The sequence below is a fragment of the Ceratotherium simum genome, chromosome 27 (assembly GCF_057802395.1).
Source record: "Ceratotherium simum simum isolate JZ-2026a chromosome 27, ASM5780239v1, whole genome shotgun sequence".
In the NCBI taxonomy this organism is placed as follows: Eukaryota; Metazoa; Chordata; class Mammalia; order Perissodactyla; family Rhinocerotidae; genus Ceratotherium; species Ceratotherium simum.
Genome location: NC_141926.1, coordinates 12,911,213 through 12,933,007, shown reverse-complemented (window position 1 = coordinate 12,933,007; position 21,795 = coordinate 12,911,213). Strand labels below are relative to the sequence as shown.

The 21,795-nt window shown below is 53.0% G+C and overlaps 1 protein-coding gene across 1 annotated transcript; it reads left to right on the top strand.

Moving 5' to 3' along the window:
* The first annotated feature begins 17,232 nt into the window (after positions 1 to 17,232).
* Positions 17,233 to 19,167, top strand: OLIG2 (oligodendrocyte transcription factor 2). The gene is made up of 2 exons (XM_087417823.1): positions 17,233 to 17,375; positions 18,125 to 19,167. The coding sequence occupies exon 2, from the start codon at positions 18,196 to 18,198 to the stop codon at positions 19,165 to 19,167; it is 972 nt and encodes a 323-aa protein (XP_087273949.1). The 5' UTR covers positions 17,233 to 17,375; positions 18,125 to 18,195.
* The last annotated feature ends 2,628 nt before the right edge of the window (positions 19,168 to 21,795 follow it).

The following is a 21,795-nucleotide window of genomic DNA, read 5'->3' as shown; positions in this document are numbered from 1 at the left end:
CTGTGATACTGCTTACTAGGGGGAAGAGATGCAATTTTTCCTACCAACTTGCCAAATAATACTGCAAAATTGAAAGATAATGAGAATTAGGAAGTTTTGATTTGTGTTCATGTTCATACATACTTACCACTAACCATAAAATAAATGAAATTATATAACAATAAATTTCTCCAATTTTAAAAATAATAAATTATGGCCAGGACTGCACATCAGACCATCCAGTTATTACAGAAGAGTCAGGAGAGATCTGTGGAAGGCATATGCTTGTCGTGTTCAGTAGAAAGACGTAATTACTATCTTCGGGTTGCCTGGTTCCCTATCCTTATAATGAGTAAGATATTTAGAGTCCCGAACTGTTTATGTGACATTTCAATAAGTAATGCAGAGATTTGACAACATTTCCATATTCCTCTTTTAAAGTCGGAATGCCTCTGCCTTAATCCAAGCTCCTTGGCATTTATTCCTGTTTGTTACACTAACAAGTAAGATTATGAGAATCCTAATGAAGGCTTCCAGCGAAAAACTCTGTGATTAAAATGCCATAATAACAGTTGCATGCATTTATGTGCCTGATTACCATAATCTATTTAGCACAAGTAAACATACAAACAGAAGGAGACAGCAAACCCAGTGACACTTCAGCTAAAGGAGAATGTGAAATGCGAGGGAGACAATGTAAATATGTAGATGTCTTTGTGTATTCTTTTCATCTCTCTCTTTCTCATCCTTGCTTTTTTTTTGATAATGAGGAGACTATACCCTCACATGTGGTCCCTGCTCTAGCAGGCTGAGGTGCATTTGGGGGCCATCTGCTGGGGCCAGCATCCTAAACAATGCCACCCAGAAAGCGCTGGATATATTTGCAGCCACCTTTGACATCATGGAATGGAAGAAATGGATTCTCAAAGACTGCTGTCTTTGATGGGTTCACTCTGAACACTGAGTTCAGCTGTTCTTCCATTAATGCAAGGCCTGGCAGAGCACGGCCATGCGGTACCCTGCCCTCTCCCTCCCCACCATCTCCCTTCCCCCAGAAACGCCACATTGTCAACAAATTAACAGCAATCATGCCAGGTTTCTAAATTAGTCTCCTTCTGTATCTCTGCTGCCTTCATTATTTTTCATTCTTAATAAATGTCAGGCAGGAGAGTGATGGGCATCTTCCACTTGGTAAGGAATTTTGAAGAACTTTCTAAAAAGTGGAACTGAAGACCTTGGTTTAAAAGTGGGATAATGATGAGAACCCTGTTTGGGAAATAAAGAAATTTGCTGGAATCCCAAACATGTCATTCTAAGGAGATGGCATAGGTATGCTCTTTTTTCAAAGAAGGAAATAATTTCTCAAACAGAAACATGCAGGTAGTTGAGCTGGTGTTAATGCAGCATGGTGACTGAGCAAATGCACGTGGAAAAGTACATAAGAGTTAGCTGGTGCAGATGTTTTGTAGAATGTTAGACAAAAACTGTGGGTTTAAATGAACAACTGAGGCCCAAAGATGTTGGATCTTGATTATAGAGGTATTTCGGTTTTTACTTCCCAACAATTTTGAGGCATATAAAAAATCCTGGAGGGGCCTGCCTGGTGGCACAGTGGTTAAGTTAACATGCTCTGCTTCGGCAGCCAGGGGTTTGAAGGTTTGGATCCCGGGTGCAGACCTATGCACCACTCATCAAGCCATGCTGTGGCAGCCTCCCACATACAAAATAGAGGAAGATGGGCATAGCTGTTAGCTCAGGGCTAATCTTCCTCAGCAAAAAGAGGAGGATTGGCAACGGATGTTAGCTCAGAGCCAGTCTTCCTCATACACACACACACAAAAATTCCTGGAATACGCATATATAGGGATTGTTTATAGCTAATGTTTATGGAGTTTTTCCTATGTTTGGGCCCTGTTCTAAATGCTTTCCACATATTATTAAATTTGACCCTCACAATAAATTTGGGAGGAAGATCTATTACAGATGGAGAAACTGAGGCACAGAAAGATTAAGTAGCTTGCCCAGGACGGCTCTAAGTTTAATAAGTGAGGAAATTAGAATTCTAACCCAGGTAACTGAATCCAGAGCCTGCACTTTTAACTATTTTAAATAAATTTGAAACTATTTTAAAATTTTGCATCTTCCATAGTTTAAGGACCATATGCCTTAGTGGAAAACTATCTATTTTAAGAGAAACTATATAGCATAGTGCCTGATACATAGTAATTCTGTAATACATGCTAGCTGTCACCACTAATACAATAATAATATTATCATTATTCATAGAAGAGAAATTTCTATTTCCACACATTTCCAAAACACATTGATATGCATTTTTCAAATTGAACGATTTTTATAGTATGGAGGCCAGCAGGGTACAAAGAGGTAAGGATAATTTATCACTAAAAGCCAAACAGCCCACTGTTTGCTCACCCAGCTCCAGACTTACCTGCACATATGGTGGAGCCTGGAAGTCAGCATGCTAAGCACCATATGTACCAAATAATCACTGGGGTAGGTTAAAGAGACAGCCTTCCCCCTAATTTGACCAATTTAGCATTTGAGGAGTAGTCTGTCTGTGTCTATCTTGGGAATTTTTTAGACAATGGATTGAAAGAGAAATTAGGGAAGGCAGACAATATTTTGGAATCAACCTAATAAATTTGAACAGCTGCGATGCAGACCATCAGCACAATAAATGATGGGCCCTTCCTCGCAGATGGGAATAAATGTCAGCCTCCGCAGGGTCTGTCCTCCGCTGGCGGCTCTGCGCCTGGGCAACCTCATCTACTTGCCGAATGACCTCCACTCATGCCAAGGTGCTGTTGTGCTCCCCTGCAACCCTCTGGCTCAATCTTCTGGACAATACCCCCAACTGGCCACTGAGTGTCCCTGACGCAGTCCCAACTCAACGTGTCCAAACACTGACTCTTCCTCTTGGGCTCTTCATCTCGGCTGATTGGTTGGGGTGACACCCCACCCACCAAGCCACCCAAGCTGAGAAAACTAACAACATTCTAGACTACTCCATACCCCTACTGTGCATATGGAGTCAGTCACCAAGGCTTGCCGATTTTACCTCCTAAGAACGTCTTCCAACTGTCCCCTCTTCTCCACATCCTTGTCACTGTCCAAGGTTGAGGTCTGTATTAGTTTGACAGGGCTTAACCAACAGAAAGTCATTGTCTCCCGGTTCTGGAGGCTGGGAGTCCAAGATCAAGGTATCGGCAGGGTTGGTTTCTTCTAAAGCCTCCTTGGCTAGCAGATGGCTGCCTTCTCACTGTGTCTCCACAGTCTTACCTCTGTGTGTCTGTGTCCTAATCTCTTCTTATAAAGACACCAGTCATATTGGATTAGGGCCCACCCTAACGACCTCGTTTTAACTAGACCACCTCTTTAAAACCCTATCTCCAAATACAGTCACATTCTGAGGTACTGGGAGTTAAAATTTCAACATATGAATTTTGGGGAGTCACGATTCTGCCCACAACAGTGTGTTTATCATCTCTCATCTGTACTACCCTAGAACTCTGCATTTTCCAGGGTTTCTACAGCTAAAATATCCTCTATTTTTGAGATTTTCTAGCAAGGACCATGCGTTACTTTTATTATCAGGAAAAAAACCAATGAATTATTTTGAAGAAAACTGTGCTGGTCCCCTTTCAACTCACGCAAGTCTCCTTGGACACTCTCTATGTTCTGCTTGAAGCTTCTTCTCTCCTGTCATGTTTCTCCATTTGCCATCCCATGGCTTGAAATCTGGACTCTCTTCTTACATTTTCTTTCACAGGCTGACAAATTGGCTGGATGCTCAGCTGGATTTTGGTTTGGGGCCACCCTCCTTGGTTTTACATTCTGCAGTTAACAGACCACAGAAGCATGGGAGGGCACGGAGTACTTGAATGGGGTGGTGAGTCATGATTTAGACATTGTCAGGGAATAATGAGACCCATTTTGAAATCACAACATGGACTTATGTTCTTCAACGCACACAGTGGATTTCATGGATTTTTATTCCTAATTCTGCAGTTTAGAAAATTTTGGTCCACTCCCCCTCCTGGGTAGATAATGGGGACACGAGATCCTCATGGTGTCCATCCATGTTCCAGCCCCCAGGCTTTGCCAGGCAGGTGGCTCACTGTGGCTGAGCCTCCAGACCTCAAGTGGGGAAAACTACTACCTCTAGACTCCAGCGAGGGGCAGCAGTCATGGCCCTCCGAAAATGGAGGCTGGATCCTAGTCCCTGAGAGATAGGGAGGAACAACCCACATGCATGGGCAAGCTGAGAAGGCTTCGGCAGAGCCCTGCATGGCAAACAGGCCTCTATCCCTGAAGCCCTTCCCTACGAGCTTATCAGAATGTCTAGATCTCCCCCCTTGTAGGATTCTGGCCCTCAAGAAACTCACTCCCATCTTCTGAAGTTCTACATTGACTGCCACCCTCGACAAAACCAGGGAGATGGGGATCCCTGTTGGCTGTATCAGTCAGGGTCCCAACAGGAAACAGCACACCCAAGTGAGGATACTTTGAGGTAGGTTAATTTACAAAGGGACTAATTACAATGATGGGGTCAGGGTAGGGGGGAACCACAGGAGATAGTGTAAGAATTGAGCTGGCAGAATCTGAGTTGTCCCCACGTTTTGGCCCAAAAGGACAAGGGGAAAGAGAGATTACCAGAACCTAGGGGAAAGAAAGTAGTGCAGAACAGGCTGCCTTAGGAGGAACAGCGATCTACTACTGTGGGACATAGCCAGCCCCAGAGGATCTCAGAGGGAGGAAGCCAGGGAGATCAATGCCTCAGTCTGCTCTCTCCCACCAGACTGACGGAGCACAACCACAGGAAGCCAGGAGCAGAGAGCAGGATGGGTGCAGTGGAGAGTGGACCTGGAGAGGCAAAAGCTGGTCTCCTTTCCATCATCACCGAGCCTGCAGCTCGGTCTCACCTCCAAGCCAATGGCTGAGTCTACTTTGGAAGCATTTCCTAGGGCTGCCACACAACTTACCACAAACTTGGGGGCTTAAAACAACAGATATGTATTCTCTCACAGTTCTGGAGGTCAGAAGTCTGAAATCAAGGTGCCGGCAGGGCTGTGCTTCCTTCAAAGGCTCTAGAAGAAGATCCTTCTTTGCCTCTTGCAGCTTCTGATGGCTTCAGGTGTCCTTGGCTTGTGGCTGCATCCCTCCAGTCTCTGCCTCTGTCTTCACACAGCCTTTTCTTCCTCTGTGTCTTCTCCTCTTCTGTCTGTCTCAAACTCTCATTGCCTTGCTCTTATAAGAACTCTTGCCATTGGATTTAGGGCCCACCTTGATAGTCCAGGAGAATCTCAAGATTCTTTATTACATCTGCAAGGCCCTTTTTCCAAATAAGGTCACATTGCCAAGTTCCAGGGATTTGGACGTAGACATATATTTGGGGGGCCACCATTCCACACACTACAAGGGACAAACCTCATACTTCCTTTTCTTATCAGGGATTCCCATCTCCAGGAAACCCATGTTGCCCACCTCACATGAGTTTTCTGCCCAAAGCTCTGTCTGTACCCTCCCCTTCCCATTGTGTTGACCTCAGCTGCCATCTCTGCACCCAGGACCTCAGTAACTGTGCTGGAGGTGATGAAGATGACTTTCCAGGTCTTTTCCAGAAACTTCCTCCCAGTGCTTCAGGGCATTCATAGTAAGCTGCTTTGGAACTGATCACAGCAGCTAAAGGTATAATTTTGAAGTATGTCAAGCATCAGCAGCAGTAGAAAAATCTTAGTTCCTAGCATTTAAGATAGTGATTTCTAGATGTGACAGGGACTGCTGGTTACCCCCAATATCCATTCTCCTCTACTTCCTTTAGTATGAGAGCTCCTAATAGGCTCTAATTGGCGGCACTTGGCCCCTCATCTAAAGACTACATTTCCCAGCCTCACTTGCAAGTAGGTGTAGCCACGTGACTCAGAGAGGCCAATAGGGTGTGAGCAGAGTGCTGCCTACAGCCTCTAGGCCTTACCTTCAAGGAAGGTGGTGTGGCCTCCACTTTCCCCTCTCCTTCCTGCAGACCAGAATGCAGGCATGATGGAGCCAGAGCAGCTATCAAGACAGGAGAGAGAATGCAACAGAAGGGAGGATGACAAAGCAACAAGATAGAAAGACTGTGGAGCAACTGTCTTAGCTGAGGGATGCTATAGACGGACTGCTCTGTGAGAGAGAACTCACTTCTCCTATGTCGACACTGCTGTTGGGCTGAGATGAGGGTTCATGGCTCAGTGATTTACCAAAGCAGTGCTCCCAGGGGAGATTGGTAAGGGCTGGGGGAGGAGGAGGAGCTAAGAAAAGCTGAGACAAAAGTCCTAAAGCGTCTGGGCTTCAGCCTGAACCCATAGGGGTCTCTGGGGTAAAAATTATGCCATGGAGATGTCTCAACCCAGAGCTAGGGAGCTTTGCGCCATCACTGCACTTTGGCTGTCTCCACATGCAGCACAGCAGCTCCAGGCATCCAAGTGAAGCCCTGTGAAGATGAGTTGGAGGTGCTGGCCGTGGAAAATGACAGCTCACCACAGCCTGAAGGGGTCACAGAAATGGTAAAAGGGATCTGGCAAGCATTGACACCATCTGCCACAGAAGTCTTTGTGACATCAAAATTCAAAAGGCAAACAGCATATATGGAAAATGCACCAGAAGGAAGAGTGAAGGGACAAACAGGACCCACACCATCCACTACAGAAGGTGCCAGAGTGGGTCCTGACCGTCAGCACTGCCACCTCCAGAATGACACAGCGAGTGACCAGGAGGTGCTCATTCACCTTCCCATAGAGCCTCCTCTAAAGGGAGGTTGGCCTCGTCACATTGCAGTATCTTAAGTCTACAGTCTTGTGAGGATTCTGCCCCAGGTATTACTTAGGATTCAGGCTCAACTGATATAACAAAGACATCTGCACCAGAAAGATGGCTCTTCAGACATCCAAAAGTGCCCCCCTCAGCACTGGAAAGTCCCTTACGTTTCATTAGGGTTGGTTTAGCTGTGTCGGAAAACCCAACATAAGAGCTGGCCCAGTGGCATAGTGGTTAAGTTTGTGTGCTCCACTTCAGTGGCCCGGGGTTCGCAGGTTTGGATCCTGGGCGCAGAGCTACACACCACTCATTAAGCCGTGCTGTGGCAGCATCCCATATACAAAATAGAGGAAGATTGGCACAGGTGTTAGTTCAGGGACAATCTTCCTCACAGAAGGGAAGGGAAGGGAAGGGACCAAACATAACAACGGATTTAACAAAGCAGAAGGGTTTCGCTCTCATCTAAGAAACCAGAGGATTGGTCTGGGCGTGCCTGGCACCCCATGCTGTCAGGGGCCCAAGCTCCTTCTCTCTTAATGCTCTTTCATACATGGCCCTACAGCCACCTCATGATTCCAATGGCTCTTCCAGCCCTGACCATCATTTTGGAATTCCAGCCAGCAAGAATCCAAGAACAGAATGAGGATACGCTCCCTCACTCCAAGGAAGCCTCTGGAAGTTGCACACACCACTTCTGTTTACATCCTCCTGGCCAGAACTTGGTCGCAAAGGAGACTGGGAAATGTAGTCCTTTTTCTGGGTGGCCATATGCCCAACTAGAAGTTCTATCGAGAAAGTGGAACAGATTTCAGGGAACAACCAGCAGTGTTTGCCATATGGCTTGCGGGTCAGCAGTGGGTTAATCCCACACACCTGACTCTAACCACCTCACAGGGCTATTGAATCAAAAGAAATTATAATAGTCATCATGGTAGTAATTACTTTTGTTAACATGTTTGAGAGCAGGATGCTGTCTGTTTGGTTCACTACTGGGCCCCTGGCACCTAGGACAGTTCATAGCACAGGAAAGGAGCCAGTAAACATCAATTGAGTTATAAACTCAAAACAATATTCCTCAGCAGATATAATGCATTGGCACACTTGGACCATTCCACTCAACTACTTGGAAAAAGTCATTAGTAAATCTTTGGAAGGATTGGAAATGGTACCAGATGTTGACATCGATTAGAATTTGTAGCTTGGGGGCTGGCCCCGTGGCTTAGCGGTTAAGTGCGCACGTTCCGCTCCTGGCAGCCCAGGTTTGGATCCCAGGCGCGCACTGATACACTGCTTGTCAGGCCATGCTGTGGTGGCGTCCCATATAAAGTGGAGGAAGATGGGCACAGATATTAGCCCAGGGCCAGTCTTCCTCAGCAAAAAGAGAAGGATTGCTTGGCGTGGATGTTAGCTCAGGGCTGATCTTCCTCACACACACACAAAAAAGAATTTGTAGCTTGATGTTTTAAAAGGGGAAATGACATTCTATTATTCTATCCTGCAGAGTCACAGTGGTCAGCCTGTCACCTATTCTGACATCCAAATTAGAGATCACACTTTCCCTGGACTCAGGAAAATAAAAGTTGAGCATTTAAATTAGCCATCAGCCAGGCAGTCTCTCTTCTACATTGCGACATAAATTGGGACACAACAAAGGTAACAATTTGGCAACATCTATCAAAATTACATTGCAGAGGCTACCTGACTTAATAATACTAATTCTAGGGATTTATCCTTGTGATATAAGGATAAATGACAATGTACAAGGTAGTTCATGGCAGCATTGTTTGTAATAGGAAAAAGCTAGAAACATTCTAAATGTCTTTCAACAGGGCAACAACTAAGTAAATTACAGCACATCCATATTACAGAAGGATGTATATTTTTTTTAAGGAAGAAGCTTTTAATACACTGTACAGAAATGATCTCCAAGATATTAACTGAAAAAAGCAAGGTGGAAACAACAGTATGTATGGGGAACAGAGTATACATATTTATATTTGCTTGGATTTGCATAGAATAGCTCTGGAAGCATAAACGAGAGATGGTGACTAAGCAAGGGAACTGGGTGGCGGGGGGCCAGGAGTCAGAGTGAATTTTTCATTATATGCTTTTAATTGAACTATGTGAATATATCACCTATTCAACAAATAAACAAAAATAACAATAACTAATTAGCTTCATCTCGTGGTCTTACATATATTCTTTAAAGTATGTTTGTCTAGATCTCTCTGACTGATTGCCCTCCAGATAGGAGAGAAGACATACTACTGTTTTTACAACTGCAATAAGAAAAAACGGACTTACCTGCAAGTTTCAGGCAGTGGCTAAAAGTGCCATTCTGGGGACACCTTGGAGACACGTACTCAGTGCAGGAAGCTCCTCGATCTCTCAGCATCTGGGGCTCCCAGTGTCCTAGTGCTCTCTGTGACGAGGGGAAGCAGAAAAAGTATCATCAAGGAGCTGGTGTGCTCAGATCCTGATGTAATGCTTGATTTTGAGGTGGGGGGTAATTGTCTTCATTTAGTTTTGGGGGGAGGTTCCTTGCACCTCTGACCACTCTGGTGAGGGTGTTTGAGGAGCACCTGTATTATAAATATGCGAATTGTGGCAGGCTGGGCTCTGTGTGTGTGTGCGTGTGTGCGTGCGAGCGCGCTGTAAGGTATAGAGTGTTCTCTGGCAAAGAAAGCAGAGAACTGTGTATAGAGTATGCTGCCTCTTGGGCAAAAAATAAGAGAAATAGATCTTTAAACATAGTTTGTACATTCAAAGAATATTCCTGGAATACACGAGAAGCTGTAACAGTAGTTGTCTCTGGGGGCCTGGGGGAAGGTCAGTTGTCCCAGGGAGACTTACTTTTCATCAATACCCCTCATACTATTTGAGTTTTACTTTAGCCATGTGCTGTATAGTACCTATTCAAAACACATTTTAAAGAAGAGAGAATTCCAATTTATATGATGTGGTTTCTTTCTTTCTTTTCCTCTTCTTCCCTCCCCTCTTCCCCCCCCTCCCCTCCCCTCCCCCTCCCCTCCCCCTCCTCCTCTTCCTCCTTCCCTTCCTCTCCTCCTCCTTCTTTTTCTCCTTTTAGTGGAAACAGTAAATACCGCCTAAACAGAATGCTCTTTGCTTAGACTTAGCCTTATAGTCAACCCAGAAGTGGATGACCTTTTTTTGGGGGGGGGGGTAGTGGGGAAAGAAAAAGAAAATTGAACGTCTATAACCCCAGCATCTTCCAAAATCACAGACCTCGAGTTCTGCCCTGGTCACAGTCCCAGACTCAGAATGTTCTGTTCACACACTGGATATTCTCCCTGGAGCCAATCCGAGTCTCAGACCGGTGGGCTCAATTTCCCGCACATCTGACTCCAGGCAAAGTGGGAACCAGTCCTTCCCACTACACCTGCTGGGAGGGAGAGACTCCTCAGAGGAGAACCAGCTGGATGCAGAGAGCCCAGCAGGGGCCAGGAGGGGAGTTCCTTCCTCGCCTTGTGGGGCAGAAGCCCTGAGCCCATGGTCCTCCCACCACAAGGACACTGGAAACAAGTTTTCAGAGTTTCCGCTTCTGATTCGCTTTTCAGGGCTGTGCAGGCAAAGGAGGGGAGGATTCAAACAGAGGGGATGGGTGCAGGCCTACACTGTTAAAGGAGTCAGGTGGATCTTGTACTGATGCGGGAAGATGTCCAAGAGATGCTAAGAAATGAAAGAAGCAGGTTACAAAGCCTGTATACAGTCTGGAAGGACTTCACCAAAATCTGGACAGTGACTTGGTGGAGGAGAGGGGGGTGGACTACTGGTGACTTTTGCCTTCTGTATTAGTTCAAAGTTTTTTGCTTTTTTAACGATGGTCAAGGGGTGGGAGCAAGGACTTTCAAACGGCTGGGGAGGAACTGTGGAATCTCAAGGAAATAGCCTTGTCCGCCCCAGAAAGGGTCTGTGTCTGGGACTAGAAGACCCCAGGACCTTGGAGAGAGGAGCATACCTGCGGATGAGCCCCCCAAAGACCTAGAGCAGTACTCCCCAAACCCGAATGTGCCCCTGCATCCTCTGGGGACCCCGGTTAACTTAGATTCTGTCTCTCTGGGTCTGGATGCGCCGGCGACTCTGTATTTTTAAGGAGTTCCCACGTGACGCTGGTGCTGCGGTCCAGGAACCACAGGGGTGAGAGAGAGACAGGCGGGGGCGGGGAGTCCGCCCAGGTTCCCCGCTCTCAGGACCCCGGTGTGTGTCATTTTAATAACGGGGGAAAATCAAAAATAAAATTCAGATATGCGTATCGGAGGGGAAGGAGAAAGAAAGAGAAGAGAAGGGGAGAGACTAACAGAAGCGAGAGGAAGAGAGCAGAAAGGGAAGGAAGAAGAGGAGAAACGCGAGAAACGCCCAGCTCCTGTCTTTCCCGCCCCCTTCCGCAAATCCCAAATGGAGGCCGCGCGTGCGGTGCAGGGTGCCCCCGGCTCTGCCGCGGCGCTGCGATGGTCCCCACCCGGCGGCAGTTGCGGGCCGCAGGCCCAGCGCCGTGGCCCGTTTTCGGTCCGGGCCAGCAGCCCGGCGCCCAGGCAGCGGAGTCCCAGATTCCCCGTGCGCTCAGCCGCCGCGCGCACTGGGGGCTCGGGCGGGGAGACGGGGCTGGGTGTCCCCCGCCCGCTGCGCGTTCGGGCTGAGCCGGGGAAGGGCGCCAGGCGCCGGAGGGCCCTGCCGGGGTCCCTGGCCGCGCCAGCGCCCGGTGATCGGGGCCTCGCGGCTCGTCTCGCCCCGCGCGCCTCTCCCTTCGCGGGGCCCGAAGCCCGCGGGCAGCGGCCTGAGCTCATCTCTGGCTCGGGCTCCCGGCGCGGGGCTCGACCTCAGGCGGAGAGTAGGCCGGTCCCTCGGGGCCCCGGAGAGCCCGGGAGCCTCTCTCTGGTGTCCACTCGTCTGGGTGCAACGGTATTGGGAGCGTCCCGGAGGGGACCCAGTGCCGCACATTACCAGATGGCCCGTTCGGCTTGGGAGGTGGGAGGAGCCTGCCCCCTCACCCCCCATATGGCCCGGAGTGAGCAGCATGGGCCTCAACCGGCATTTCTGAAACTGGTTTAACTAAGAGGAAAACTACCTTTGAGGCTAACGCTACTGCTGTCTCTTGCGGTGTGTGGAAACTCCTATAAAAGTCTTTGGATAACTGTCTTACCTTACTTGGATTTATTGAGCACATCTGGGGCCTGTCCCTGCTCTGGGCCCCAGGGATGCAAAGTGAATTCAGGTACAGTGAGGACCCTCGAAGCGCTCCCACGGCCGGCGAGGGAGCCAGACTATAGAGCGGGGTGAACACTGACAGGGAGAGGGGAGAGCTCTGGGTGCTACAGCGGCTCAAGGAGGGGCGGGGGAGGGGCTTCCCCAGGCTGAGCCCTGAAAGGCAAGTACAAGACACGCAGATGGACCAGAGGAAGGGCGCGAGGGCGTGGGGGGGGGCACGTGGGAAGATGGGGAAATAGCAGCGCTCACCAGGTACTCCGGGTCCTGAGAAAGGGGGAGTAGAAGGGAGGGGGGTGAGAAGCCGCCGGGGCCAGGTCAGGACCCCGCAGGCCGCGTTAAAGGGCTCGGACCTGATCCTGAAGGCAATGGGCAAACGTCATACTGCTACATTTTCCCAGTGTAGCAAGCCAGGCCAGCCCTCTGGTGCTTGGAGCGGAGCGACAATCACCTTCTGTACGCAGAGGTGAGAGGCTCCACGCCCTGCACGCGTGCAGCGTCCCCGGAGCCCCCTCGCAGCGGTGCGCCGTGCCGGGAGCGCACACATGTCCGGTTTCCGGAAACTGACGGCGCAGAGTCTTCACCCGTAGCCTGAAAGAGTCTCTCCTGCGCTGAGAAGCCCTCTGCCTCCTCTCACCCGGGGTCTTAGCCCCAGACTGGATCGGGGTTTCCCGGGCCCTTGTGTCCACGCTGCACTATAACTGAGTGGAGCGCACCCCACCTCAGGGTTGCAACCCGACTAGGGACCGCCGCCCCGCCCCGTGCTTTCCGTCCGACCTGTTCAACCGCCGGTTAATCTTGACCCGGGAGGGGGGAGCGCCTAGCGTCTCATGGATGGAGGGGGCGGGGGAAGCAGATCAAGGTATAAAACAGAGCCACCAAGGCCCCTGGGCCTTGGGGTCCGGAGGTTGAACCCAGCCACTGCCTTGACCTCCAGTCTTCAGGATCTTCTGTTAAATGGGACAACGTGCCTCCCTCTTAACATTTGGGTGAGAAAACTGTAAGCTGAGATCTATAAAAGTGAGTCTCTGGTCCCCCCTCAGTCCTATCCCAACTTCCTGCCACTTGGGGGACAGGTTAACTTCAATGGCCCTGACCCTTAGAGGCAGGTGGCAGTCATGCTGGCTTCACAAAGGGGTAATCCAGAGGAAGGGCAGACTAGGGGGAAGAGGCTATTAGTTTTGGGCTTTGTTTGGCTGCTTTTTTGCTTGTTTCCCTTTAGCTTTCCAGGTGCAGCACCCCACCCGCCATCCCCCACCCAGGATCCTGAACGGTCCTCCTGGATTCTCTCCGGGCCCAGCCTCTGCTGACACCCAAGCCTGAGCCGGGCCAGGGCAGCAGATCCTCCACCATCAGCACCTCACAGTCACTGGAACAGCTTGAGTATCAGAAGAAGAGAAGCTGCGAAAGGAGGCTGCCATCCGACCCTCCCCTGTCCTCCAACGCACAGCAGACACACTCTCAGAGGCCACAGGTAGCTTCTAGAAACGCATTTTAGGAATGAGAACCTGAGGCTGAGAGCCCACAACTGTAGATCTCTAAGTCTCTGATGCCCACGTTCTTCAGCTGCCTCCTTCACCTCACCCTGCCTCCCTGGACCTGCCCTCCACTCCCTGGACCTTGGGCAAATGACCACACCTCTCTGAGTGTCAGTTTCCCCATCTACAAAATGGGAGTAAGTAATGCCTCCCTCCTAGAGTCAGTGAGAGATTAAATGGGATTAAGTCTGTCAAGACCCGCTAAGGGCCTGGCACCTCGTTGGTCACCTTTAACCACAGTTGTCATTAGATAGAAATCACTACCCCTGTCATTCTAAAGGCTCCATATACCCAGTAATCCAAATTACAGACCTCATGGTTTACTGTGCACAGCAAATAAATACACACATACCTTGGCCCACATTTACATGTATTTTACCAGTCACGTTTCACACTAGTCCACGTGCCCATTTGCACATGTGTGCATTCAGAAGTATTTACCAAGCACTGTCAGGTCCTGTGCTCCGTGCTGGCCCCACCCACCCCGCCCCCGACATCGGGATGACCCTGGAGAGCTCTGGGAGCTGAGTCTGGCAAGGAAGACGGATGCCATTTGTCTGCGGAGTTCTGCTTTCCGAAGGGTCTTATCGCTCACGTTTGGGTGCCAAACGCTGCCATTCCGCAGTCCTTCTGGTTTCCGGACCAGAGCTATAGCTGAAATGTTTTTTCCTTTCCTTTCCGGGCCCTGGAGCCTCCTCCCCCACTGCCTGCCCTGGCCCGCCCTGCGCAGGGATGCAGCTCTCCTTGGCAGCCTGGCCGAGACGCTGCCTGAATGTGTGCAGGAACTCGATGAAGGGAAATGCGAGAAGGGAAAGAAAGGCCCCGGGAGGAACCCGGGAAGCAGTGGGAGGTCTGCGTCCTGGAGCCCCGCACGAGCCTGCCCAGGCCCGTTTGGCACAAGCTCCTCCCGGGCCGCCAGGCGGCTGAGCAAAGGCCGGCCCCGACAAGCACCCGGCCTTTTGTGGGAGGGAAACACAAAGGAGAGGGGAAAACATGTCTTCCGTTTTGACGGAGGAGGCCGACAGCTCCAGGATGCCTGGGCCAGCCAGGAACTCCGGAGCTGGGGCCGATTAGCCTCGGCAAGTGAGCACTCATTTCGCGGGAAGGGGCCGCGGCCCAGCTGTGCGCTCCGATGGGAACTGTGGTGCCCGGGACGTTCACATCAGGCGCGGGGCGCAAGACCTGGACAAGTGCCGGGACGCCTCCAGGACGCCCGAGGGCAAGCGCCAGTGGCCCGGCTCTAGTTTCCGATTATTCCTGGAGGGGGGAGGAGGACTCGGAGACACAGCGAGATGTGTCCAGCGCCAATATGCCCCTGGGTTAAGGAGCCCAGCAGGACACAGACCGCCCTCATCCCAGCCCCAGCAACTCTCTGGCGACCGGAGGACGTTGAGGGAGTCTGCCAGGGAAAGGGCTTGCCACCAGAGCTGCCAGCCCGAGCTCCGAGCTCCGGGCGTGGGGAGTGAGGACAGCAAAGCGCCACTGCACAGCCCAAGGACAGCCACTACTGCCGCGGCTCAGTGGCGCGGGGCTGAGACCTGGAGAGTGCGGGAGCCTGGCGAGTAAGCTAGCTCTCCTGCCTCCGGACTCTGCCTTCCTGGGCTCTCAACGCCTGCCGTGCCTGTACCGGCCCCTCAACCTTCGCCCCTGCTTCCGATTCCAGCTACAGGAGCAAGAGCGTCAAGAAGCCCAGACCGCGCACTCTCGCGGACCGCGGGACGCGGGGCAGTCGCCGGTGGCAAGTAACAAAAGAAGGAATGGGGGCTCCGGGACACGTGCCCCCCGCCGAACTAACCTCAGCGGCTGCAACCCAGGCGCGTACACGTTGCGCCTGCTGGTGTTTATTAGATACACTGGCGTGCGCACAAGTCCACGCCCCGAATGTCCTCACTGCCGGTGGCCAGGGAGTCCCAAAGGAATGATCCTCAGATACCCGAGCTCTTCCTGCTCCCCACCCCTGCTCCCTGCGTTCTTCCATGTGACAGATTCTCCTAATTGGGCGGTTATGGGTCATCCTCCCTAACCGTTAGACGACATATCTCCACGCTTCAGTTCTTCATGTTTTAAATACATATTTAACGGATGGCTGCAGAGCCAGCTGGAAAACACGCGGGTTGGAAAATAATGCTCCAGAAGGCACGAGATGGGGGCAAAGCAGAGAGCCTTTCTAGCATAGGTGGGGTAGGGAGACTTATCCAGGAACTGGAAGCAATAGTATGGGTTTCTTTTTGTATTTGCTTATTTTGTAACTTTACTACTTAAAGGCGAGTTACCTACTATGTATGTGTGTTTGTTTTTTAAGCCATACATGCAAATTAAAAGTTCTCAAACCACGGAGGTAACCAGGGAGAGAGGGTGGGGGCGTGTTTGTGTGTGTGCAGGATAAAGGGCTAGATCCAGAATCTGTAGAAACAAACACTTCTGTACTCAAAATGTATGCATGTGAGAAATTCAGCTCAGGGAAAAGGTTAGAGTCTGGGGAGACAGGCCGCGGCTTCTACGGTAAAGAACCGCCAACGTTGGCGTCTCCAGTCCAGGCGGGGCTGCGCTGTAAAAGGATACCCATTTTTTCTGCAGGCTTGCTGCAGACAGTCTCTCGATTTTCCCATCTGTAAAATGGGTTGGTGCGTCAGTACCTCTGAACTACCCCAGTTATGCACGTCTCCAGACCGGGCTTAATTCCTCATGGTCAAGGGCTTCTAGGTTTGGGAGCCAGGCCACGGTTAAATGTGACCGAACGCGGCCGCGAGTGGTTGTATCTGACGACCACAAAGATGATGCTGAAAATACCGTCATCCGGTTCCCGCGCTGGGAAGGGGGTGCTTAACTGTGAGCTCGACTCTGCCCTTGTGTTAGCGTGGTTACTGTATGAAAATAACTCGTCCCTGAGTCTACACCATGCTCAACTTTATGAAGAGTTGTGATTTCTTTCAAAACACCGTTCTGGAGTCTGTCCCCTGCTTCCTTGCCCGCCTTCTTCCTCGAAAGTCTCTGCCCCCAGCTGGGGGCGCTACCGGCCGCCCGACGAGCTGCGGCTGCGGCCACCTAGACGCGCGCGTAGAGTGAGAAGCAAGCAGGAGCTTTGTGCCTGGTGATCGTTCCATTTGGGGCTCAAAATGCCCACGGATTGATGAAACCCGTGATGTGGGGACAGGCGGCGAGAACCCAGAGAGAGGCGGAGGAAAGGCAAAGGAGGAGACTTAAGCCCCGGCTCCTGGGTCGCCAGGGTTATCCGCGCGCATCCCAAAACATACGACTGCCTTGCGTATCAGGTTAGTTTGTCTGCAGAGCCCCAAGCGCACCCCATCCTCCAGCCTGACTCTGTGGTCACCGTATTTTCATAGAGTTTGACAGCGTTTCCTCTTTCCTTCTGTCCCAACCGCATTCGGCTCTCTCTGCTTGCCCCGCGGGCCTGCCCTCCCTCCGCCCCTCTCCTCTCACACTCCCTCCCTGGGTACCTCCTCCAGTCCCTCCCCAAGAATCTCCCGGCGGCGGGCGCCCATTGGCTGTGCGCGGGGAGGAGGCGTGTGCCGGGCCGGGCGAGTTTCATTGAGCGGAATTAGCCCGGATGACATCAGCTTCCCAGCCCCCCGGGCGGGCCCAGCTCATTGGCGCGGCGGCCCCTCCAGGACCCGCACATTGTTCCCCGCCCCCGCCTCGGCCTCGGCCACCGCCGCCGTCGCCGCCGCCACCGGGCTATAAAAACCGGCCAAGCGCCGAAAAGTGCGGATGCTTATTATAGACCGACCCGACGTCAGCGCGCGGAGCCCGGTTCTCTGCTGCGGCTTTGGGGAACCAGCTCCTCTAATTGCATCCACAGTAAGTGTCTCTGCCCCGCAGCAGCCCCAGCCTGTATCGCAGGGACAGACGCCCCTCAACTCAGCTGCGACCTAGGAAGCTCTGATAGAGGGGACTCCGATCCCGCCCCTGCCATCCGGTTCTCCTGAGCGGCTTCGCTGCTCCCACCCTCCCCACACTCATCGCAGCATCCCCTTTGCCCAAAAGCTAGGAGTCGGGGCGACGACAGCTCCTTCTGCCCACGTCCGGGCGCTGGCGAGCTCCCCGCGGCCCCCAGACGCGGCGCGTGGAATCAGGGCCCCGCGCGGGCGCTGGGTGCGTGTGTTTGCTTCGCGGTGTCGATGGAGATAAGGTGGATGTGTTTGAGGAACCAAATAAATACTTCTCTATTTAGATCTCCACCCTCCCCCCCACAAAATAACCCTCACCTGCTACTCTTCCAGCCCTGGAGATCCAGGCTTCCCATTCCTAACGGAAGGCATAAAACCTCTAAAAGGCCACCCTCACTGAGGGGCATCCAATACTGCCTGGAATAAGACAACCTGTGGAGAGGAGGTGATGGGGAGGGGAAGAGAGAGATTACTTAAGCGCACCTGTGTGCCACTGGAAAGAAAGCCAGAGAGTGAAGTGGACACAGAGCGACCCGCCACCCGCGCCCGGCCGCGCCGCCGTGCAGATGGGAACAGCTTTCCTCTCTCACCAACTTGGTGCCTCTCTCGCTTCATCTCCATCGCTCTCTCTCTCTCTCCTGTTTTTTCCCTTCTTTGCAGGAGGTGTGCGTGGAAGCTCTGAGGGCTAAGGGAGGGAGGACCCTGCGAAAGCGCGACTAACCCTAGGGGCCATGGACTCGGACGCCAGCCTGGTGTCCAGCCGCCCATCGTCGCCAGAGCCCGATGACCTTTTTCTGCCGGCCCGGAGTAAGGGCAGCGGCGGCAGCGGCTTTACGGGGGGCACCGTGTCCTCGTCCACACCGAGCGACTGCCCGCCGGAGTTGAGCGCCGAGCTGCGCGGCGCCATGGGGGCGGCGGGCGCGCACCCCGGGGACAAGCTGGGCGGCGGCGGCTTCAAGTCATCCTCGTCCAGCACCTCGTCGTCCACGTCGTCAGCGGCCGCGTCGTCCACCAAGAAGGACAAGAAACAGATGACAGAGCCTGAGCTGCAGCAGCTACGCCTCAAAATCAACAGCCGCGAGCGCAAGCGTATGCACGACCTCAACATCGCCATGGATGGGCTGCGCGAGGTCATGCCCTACGCGCACGGCCCGTCCGTGCGCAAGCTCTCCAAGATCGCCACGCTGCTGCTGGCGCGCAACTACATCCTCATGCTCACCAACTCGCTGGAGGAGATGAAGCGGCTGGTGAGCGAGATCTACGGCGGCCACCACGCCGGCTTCCACCCGTCCGCCTGCGGCGGCCTGGCGCACTCGGCGCCCCTGCCCGCCGCCACGGCGCACCCCGCGGCCGCCGCGCACGCCGCGCACCACCCGGCGGTGCACCATCCGATCCTGCCTCCGGCCGCCGCCGCCGCCGCCGCCGCTGCCGCCGCCGCCGCGGTGTCCAGCGCCTCCCTGCCCGGCTCCGGGTTGTCGTCGGTCGGCTCTATTCGGCCCCCGCACGGCCTGCTCAAGTCTCCATCGGCGGCAGCGGCGGCCCCGCTGGGGGGCGGAGGCGGCGGCAGCGGGGGCAGCGGCGGCTTCCAGCACTGGGGCGGCATGCCCTGCCCCTGTAGCATGTGTCAGGTGCCACCGCCGCACCACCACGTGTCGGCCATGGGCGCCGGCAGCCTGCCGCGCCTCACCTCCGACGCCAAGTGAGCTGGCCGGTGCCGGCGCGTCCTGGCGAGCGGGGGGACCCAGAGGCTGCGGGGAAGCAAGGACCGGCCGGCGCTGGGGTCTGGGAACTCAGTTCCGAGGAGCAGCGCGGGACCATGGGCTCGGGTGGGGGCGATGGTGAGGACTCCAACACTGGGGAATCGAAGCAATGGGGGCGCGCGCTGAACAGTGGGAAGTGAGAGGGGCGTTCGCTCCGGGACCTGGTTCAGCCCTCTCCGGCTTTAAACAGCGCTGGTCCAGCAGACACCGTTTTATAAGAAGGCACCGCTGTGTGCATCCCTCCTTCGACCCCTTCCTCCCCCCCAAAAAAAGTTGATTCTATAAACTGTGGTTTCCCCTCAACAAAGTTTCACTCGGCGCGGGCGGCACTTCGTTACCTGGGGTGGGGGCGTTGGGGACTTCCTCTCCTTCCTCCTTTCTTGGCGGGTAGGAGACACACGGGAGCCGCACTCCAGGAGCGCCGTCAGGCCTCGCCCTCAAGGGTCGTCCCTGGCCCCGGGCCAGGGGCTGCGAGTTAGTTAGAAGCTGGCGTTCGGTACCAGAAGCACTTACGGTCGTGTCCGATCTCGATATCTGGGTAAACCCACAACCTCTGAGAACTGTTGCCATTTCTCCCTGTCGCTCCTGTTGGTTTGAGGATGTGTGGTTTTCCAATAAATCTTTCGATATTCCTTTTTCAACAGCACGAACAAGCTTTGTAGACGGTCAGAATAGAACCACTTGTGGATTGGAATAACCTAAAACTGTCGACTTTGGGGGCGGGTGTTTTTTAGTTATTTTAAATAGAATCTCCTCCCTCCCCATTCTTTCTGTCTCTGAGCACAAAGTGATTTGGTCTCTTACCCGATTGGGGCAGTCGTTTTGGTACCTGAGGGTTTGACAGAACTCACAGGCTGTTGCTGTGAATCTAGCTTGGGTTATTTGGGGCTTCTGTTGGCTTTTTAAATTTTTCTTTCTTGGCTGTGTAAATATAATATCCATGAATGAGGTAAGTGCGTGCTGCTAAGCTGTTTGCTCACGTGACTGCCAGCCCCACCGGAGTCTAAGCCGGGTTTCCTCTACTTCGGTTTCTTTTTGCCACGTTTAACACAAATGACAAACTTCTCCACGTGCTTCCTGCGTCCGCGCAAACGCCTGGGCGCTAGCGGGGTTGCAATATGGGCTTCTCAGCGTCTGCCACGTAACATCCCTCCTCTGATCGCTGCCCCTCGCAGAGAGTGTATCAACAGTTTTATTTTTGTAAAAAGAAAAAAAAGTGCTAAATAATATTTATTACTTGTTTGGTTGCAAAAACGAAATAAATGATCGAGTGTTGAGATTTTAAATAAAATTTAAAGTCAGGTGTTTTCCAGCCCTGTGGGTGGGAAGGGGTGCGGGGAGCCTTCTCAGGAAAGGGGGGCTGGACTCGATCCCTTGGGGCTGGATTTGGGGACCATTCCGCTGGTTTCGCCCTGGAGAAAGATCGAGGGGTTGTTTCACTATTCTCCTGCCACTCCCCATCCCCCCCCCAACAAACACACTTATATTCTCTTTGAAACACGTTCTGAGCACGTCCTCCGGGTGTTTCTCACAAGTCACTTGTTCTTGTTTTTATTTTCTGACGCCTAAGCGGAAACTCCTTTTCTCTTCGGTTGAGGGTTGAGTTAGTTGAAAGTGAAAATTTCCTCCCTGTGCGCGGAACTTTGGGCCTCGGGGGCGAGGGCCGTGCCCTTGGCTAGGGGTACCGGGGCTTAGACCCCCTGCCCGAGGGGACTTTATCTTTCTGCTCAGAGGCAGTCGCCCGCCCCCATCCCGCCCGGGCGGCTTCCCTTGGCTTCAGCTGCGGACCAGACACGTGGGGCCCCGGCCACAGCGCCACCGCGTTCCGGACAAAGCGCCGCGGGAGCGATGGGCACAGGATCCACTAACCCTTCGCTCCCTTCCTTGCGCGATGCATGACCTTGCATCGGCGCCCGCTCCGGCCTTGAACTGCAAGGTGCTAGGAATGGCCACCAGGAGCGGGACTCGCAGGATCCGTGCTTCGCGGCCACTGGGCTCCTCATAATCCAAAACTGCAATACAAATTTAGGACGTGACTCTTAAGAGAGATTCTGAGTAAATATTAAAAAGCTTCGGCCTTTCGGGTCAAGGAGGACAGACCGTGTTGCGGTCTCCCAGCTCGCGGTTTATGGGAGAATTTACGCCCTTGAAAGCCGCGACTGGTGCGCGCACAGTGGACCAGTCCTCCAAGCCTGGGCTCTCTCGCCGACGCCATCTTTGGTGGTCACCGGTGGAAGGTCCTTGCACCTGGGGCACCTGGGGGTGGAGAAGGTTTACCTGGCTGGAACCCCATTTCTTGAGGTCGGCCTCTGACCCCGCTCAAGCGGACTCCCCTTGCCCAGGAGTGAGGGTGGCTCCATCCCCTAGCTCGGGGACAGGTGCCGCCGGGTCCTCCAGCAGGTAATATCCGGCTGCTGGCCAGAACAGCAGGCGCCCCGGGATCGGGTGCTGTAGGCCTCGTCTGGGCTTCGCTTTTCACCGAAGGCTGGGAAGAGGACGAGCGGCCGGGGAAGGGAGAGGAAGGGGACGGGGACCCGAGCCTACGCCAACACAAGAAGAGGGTAGGGCAGG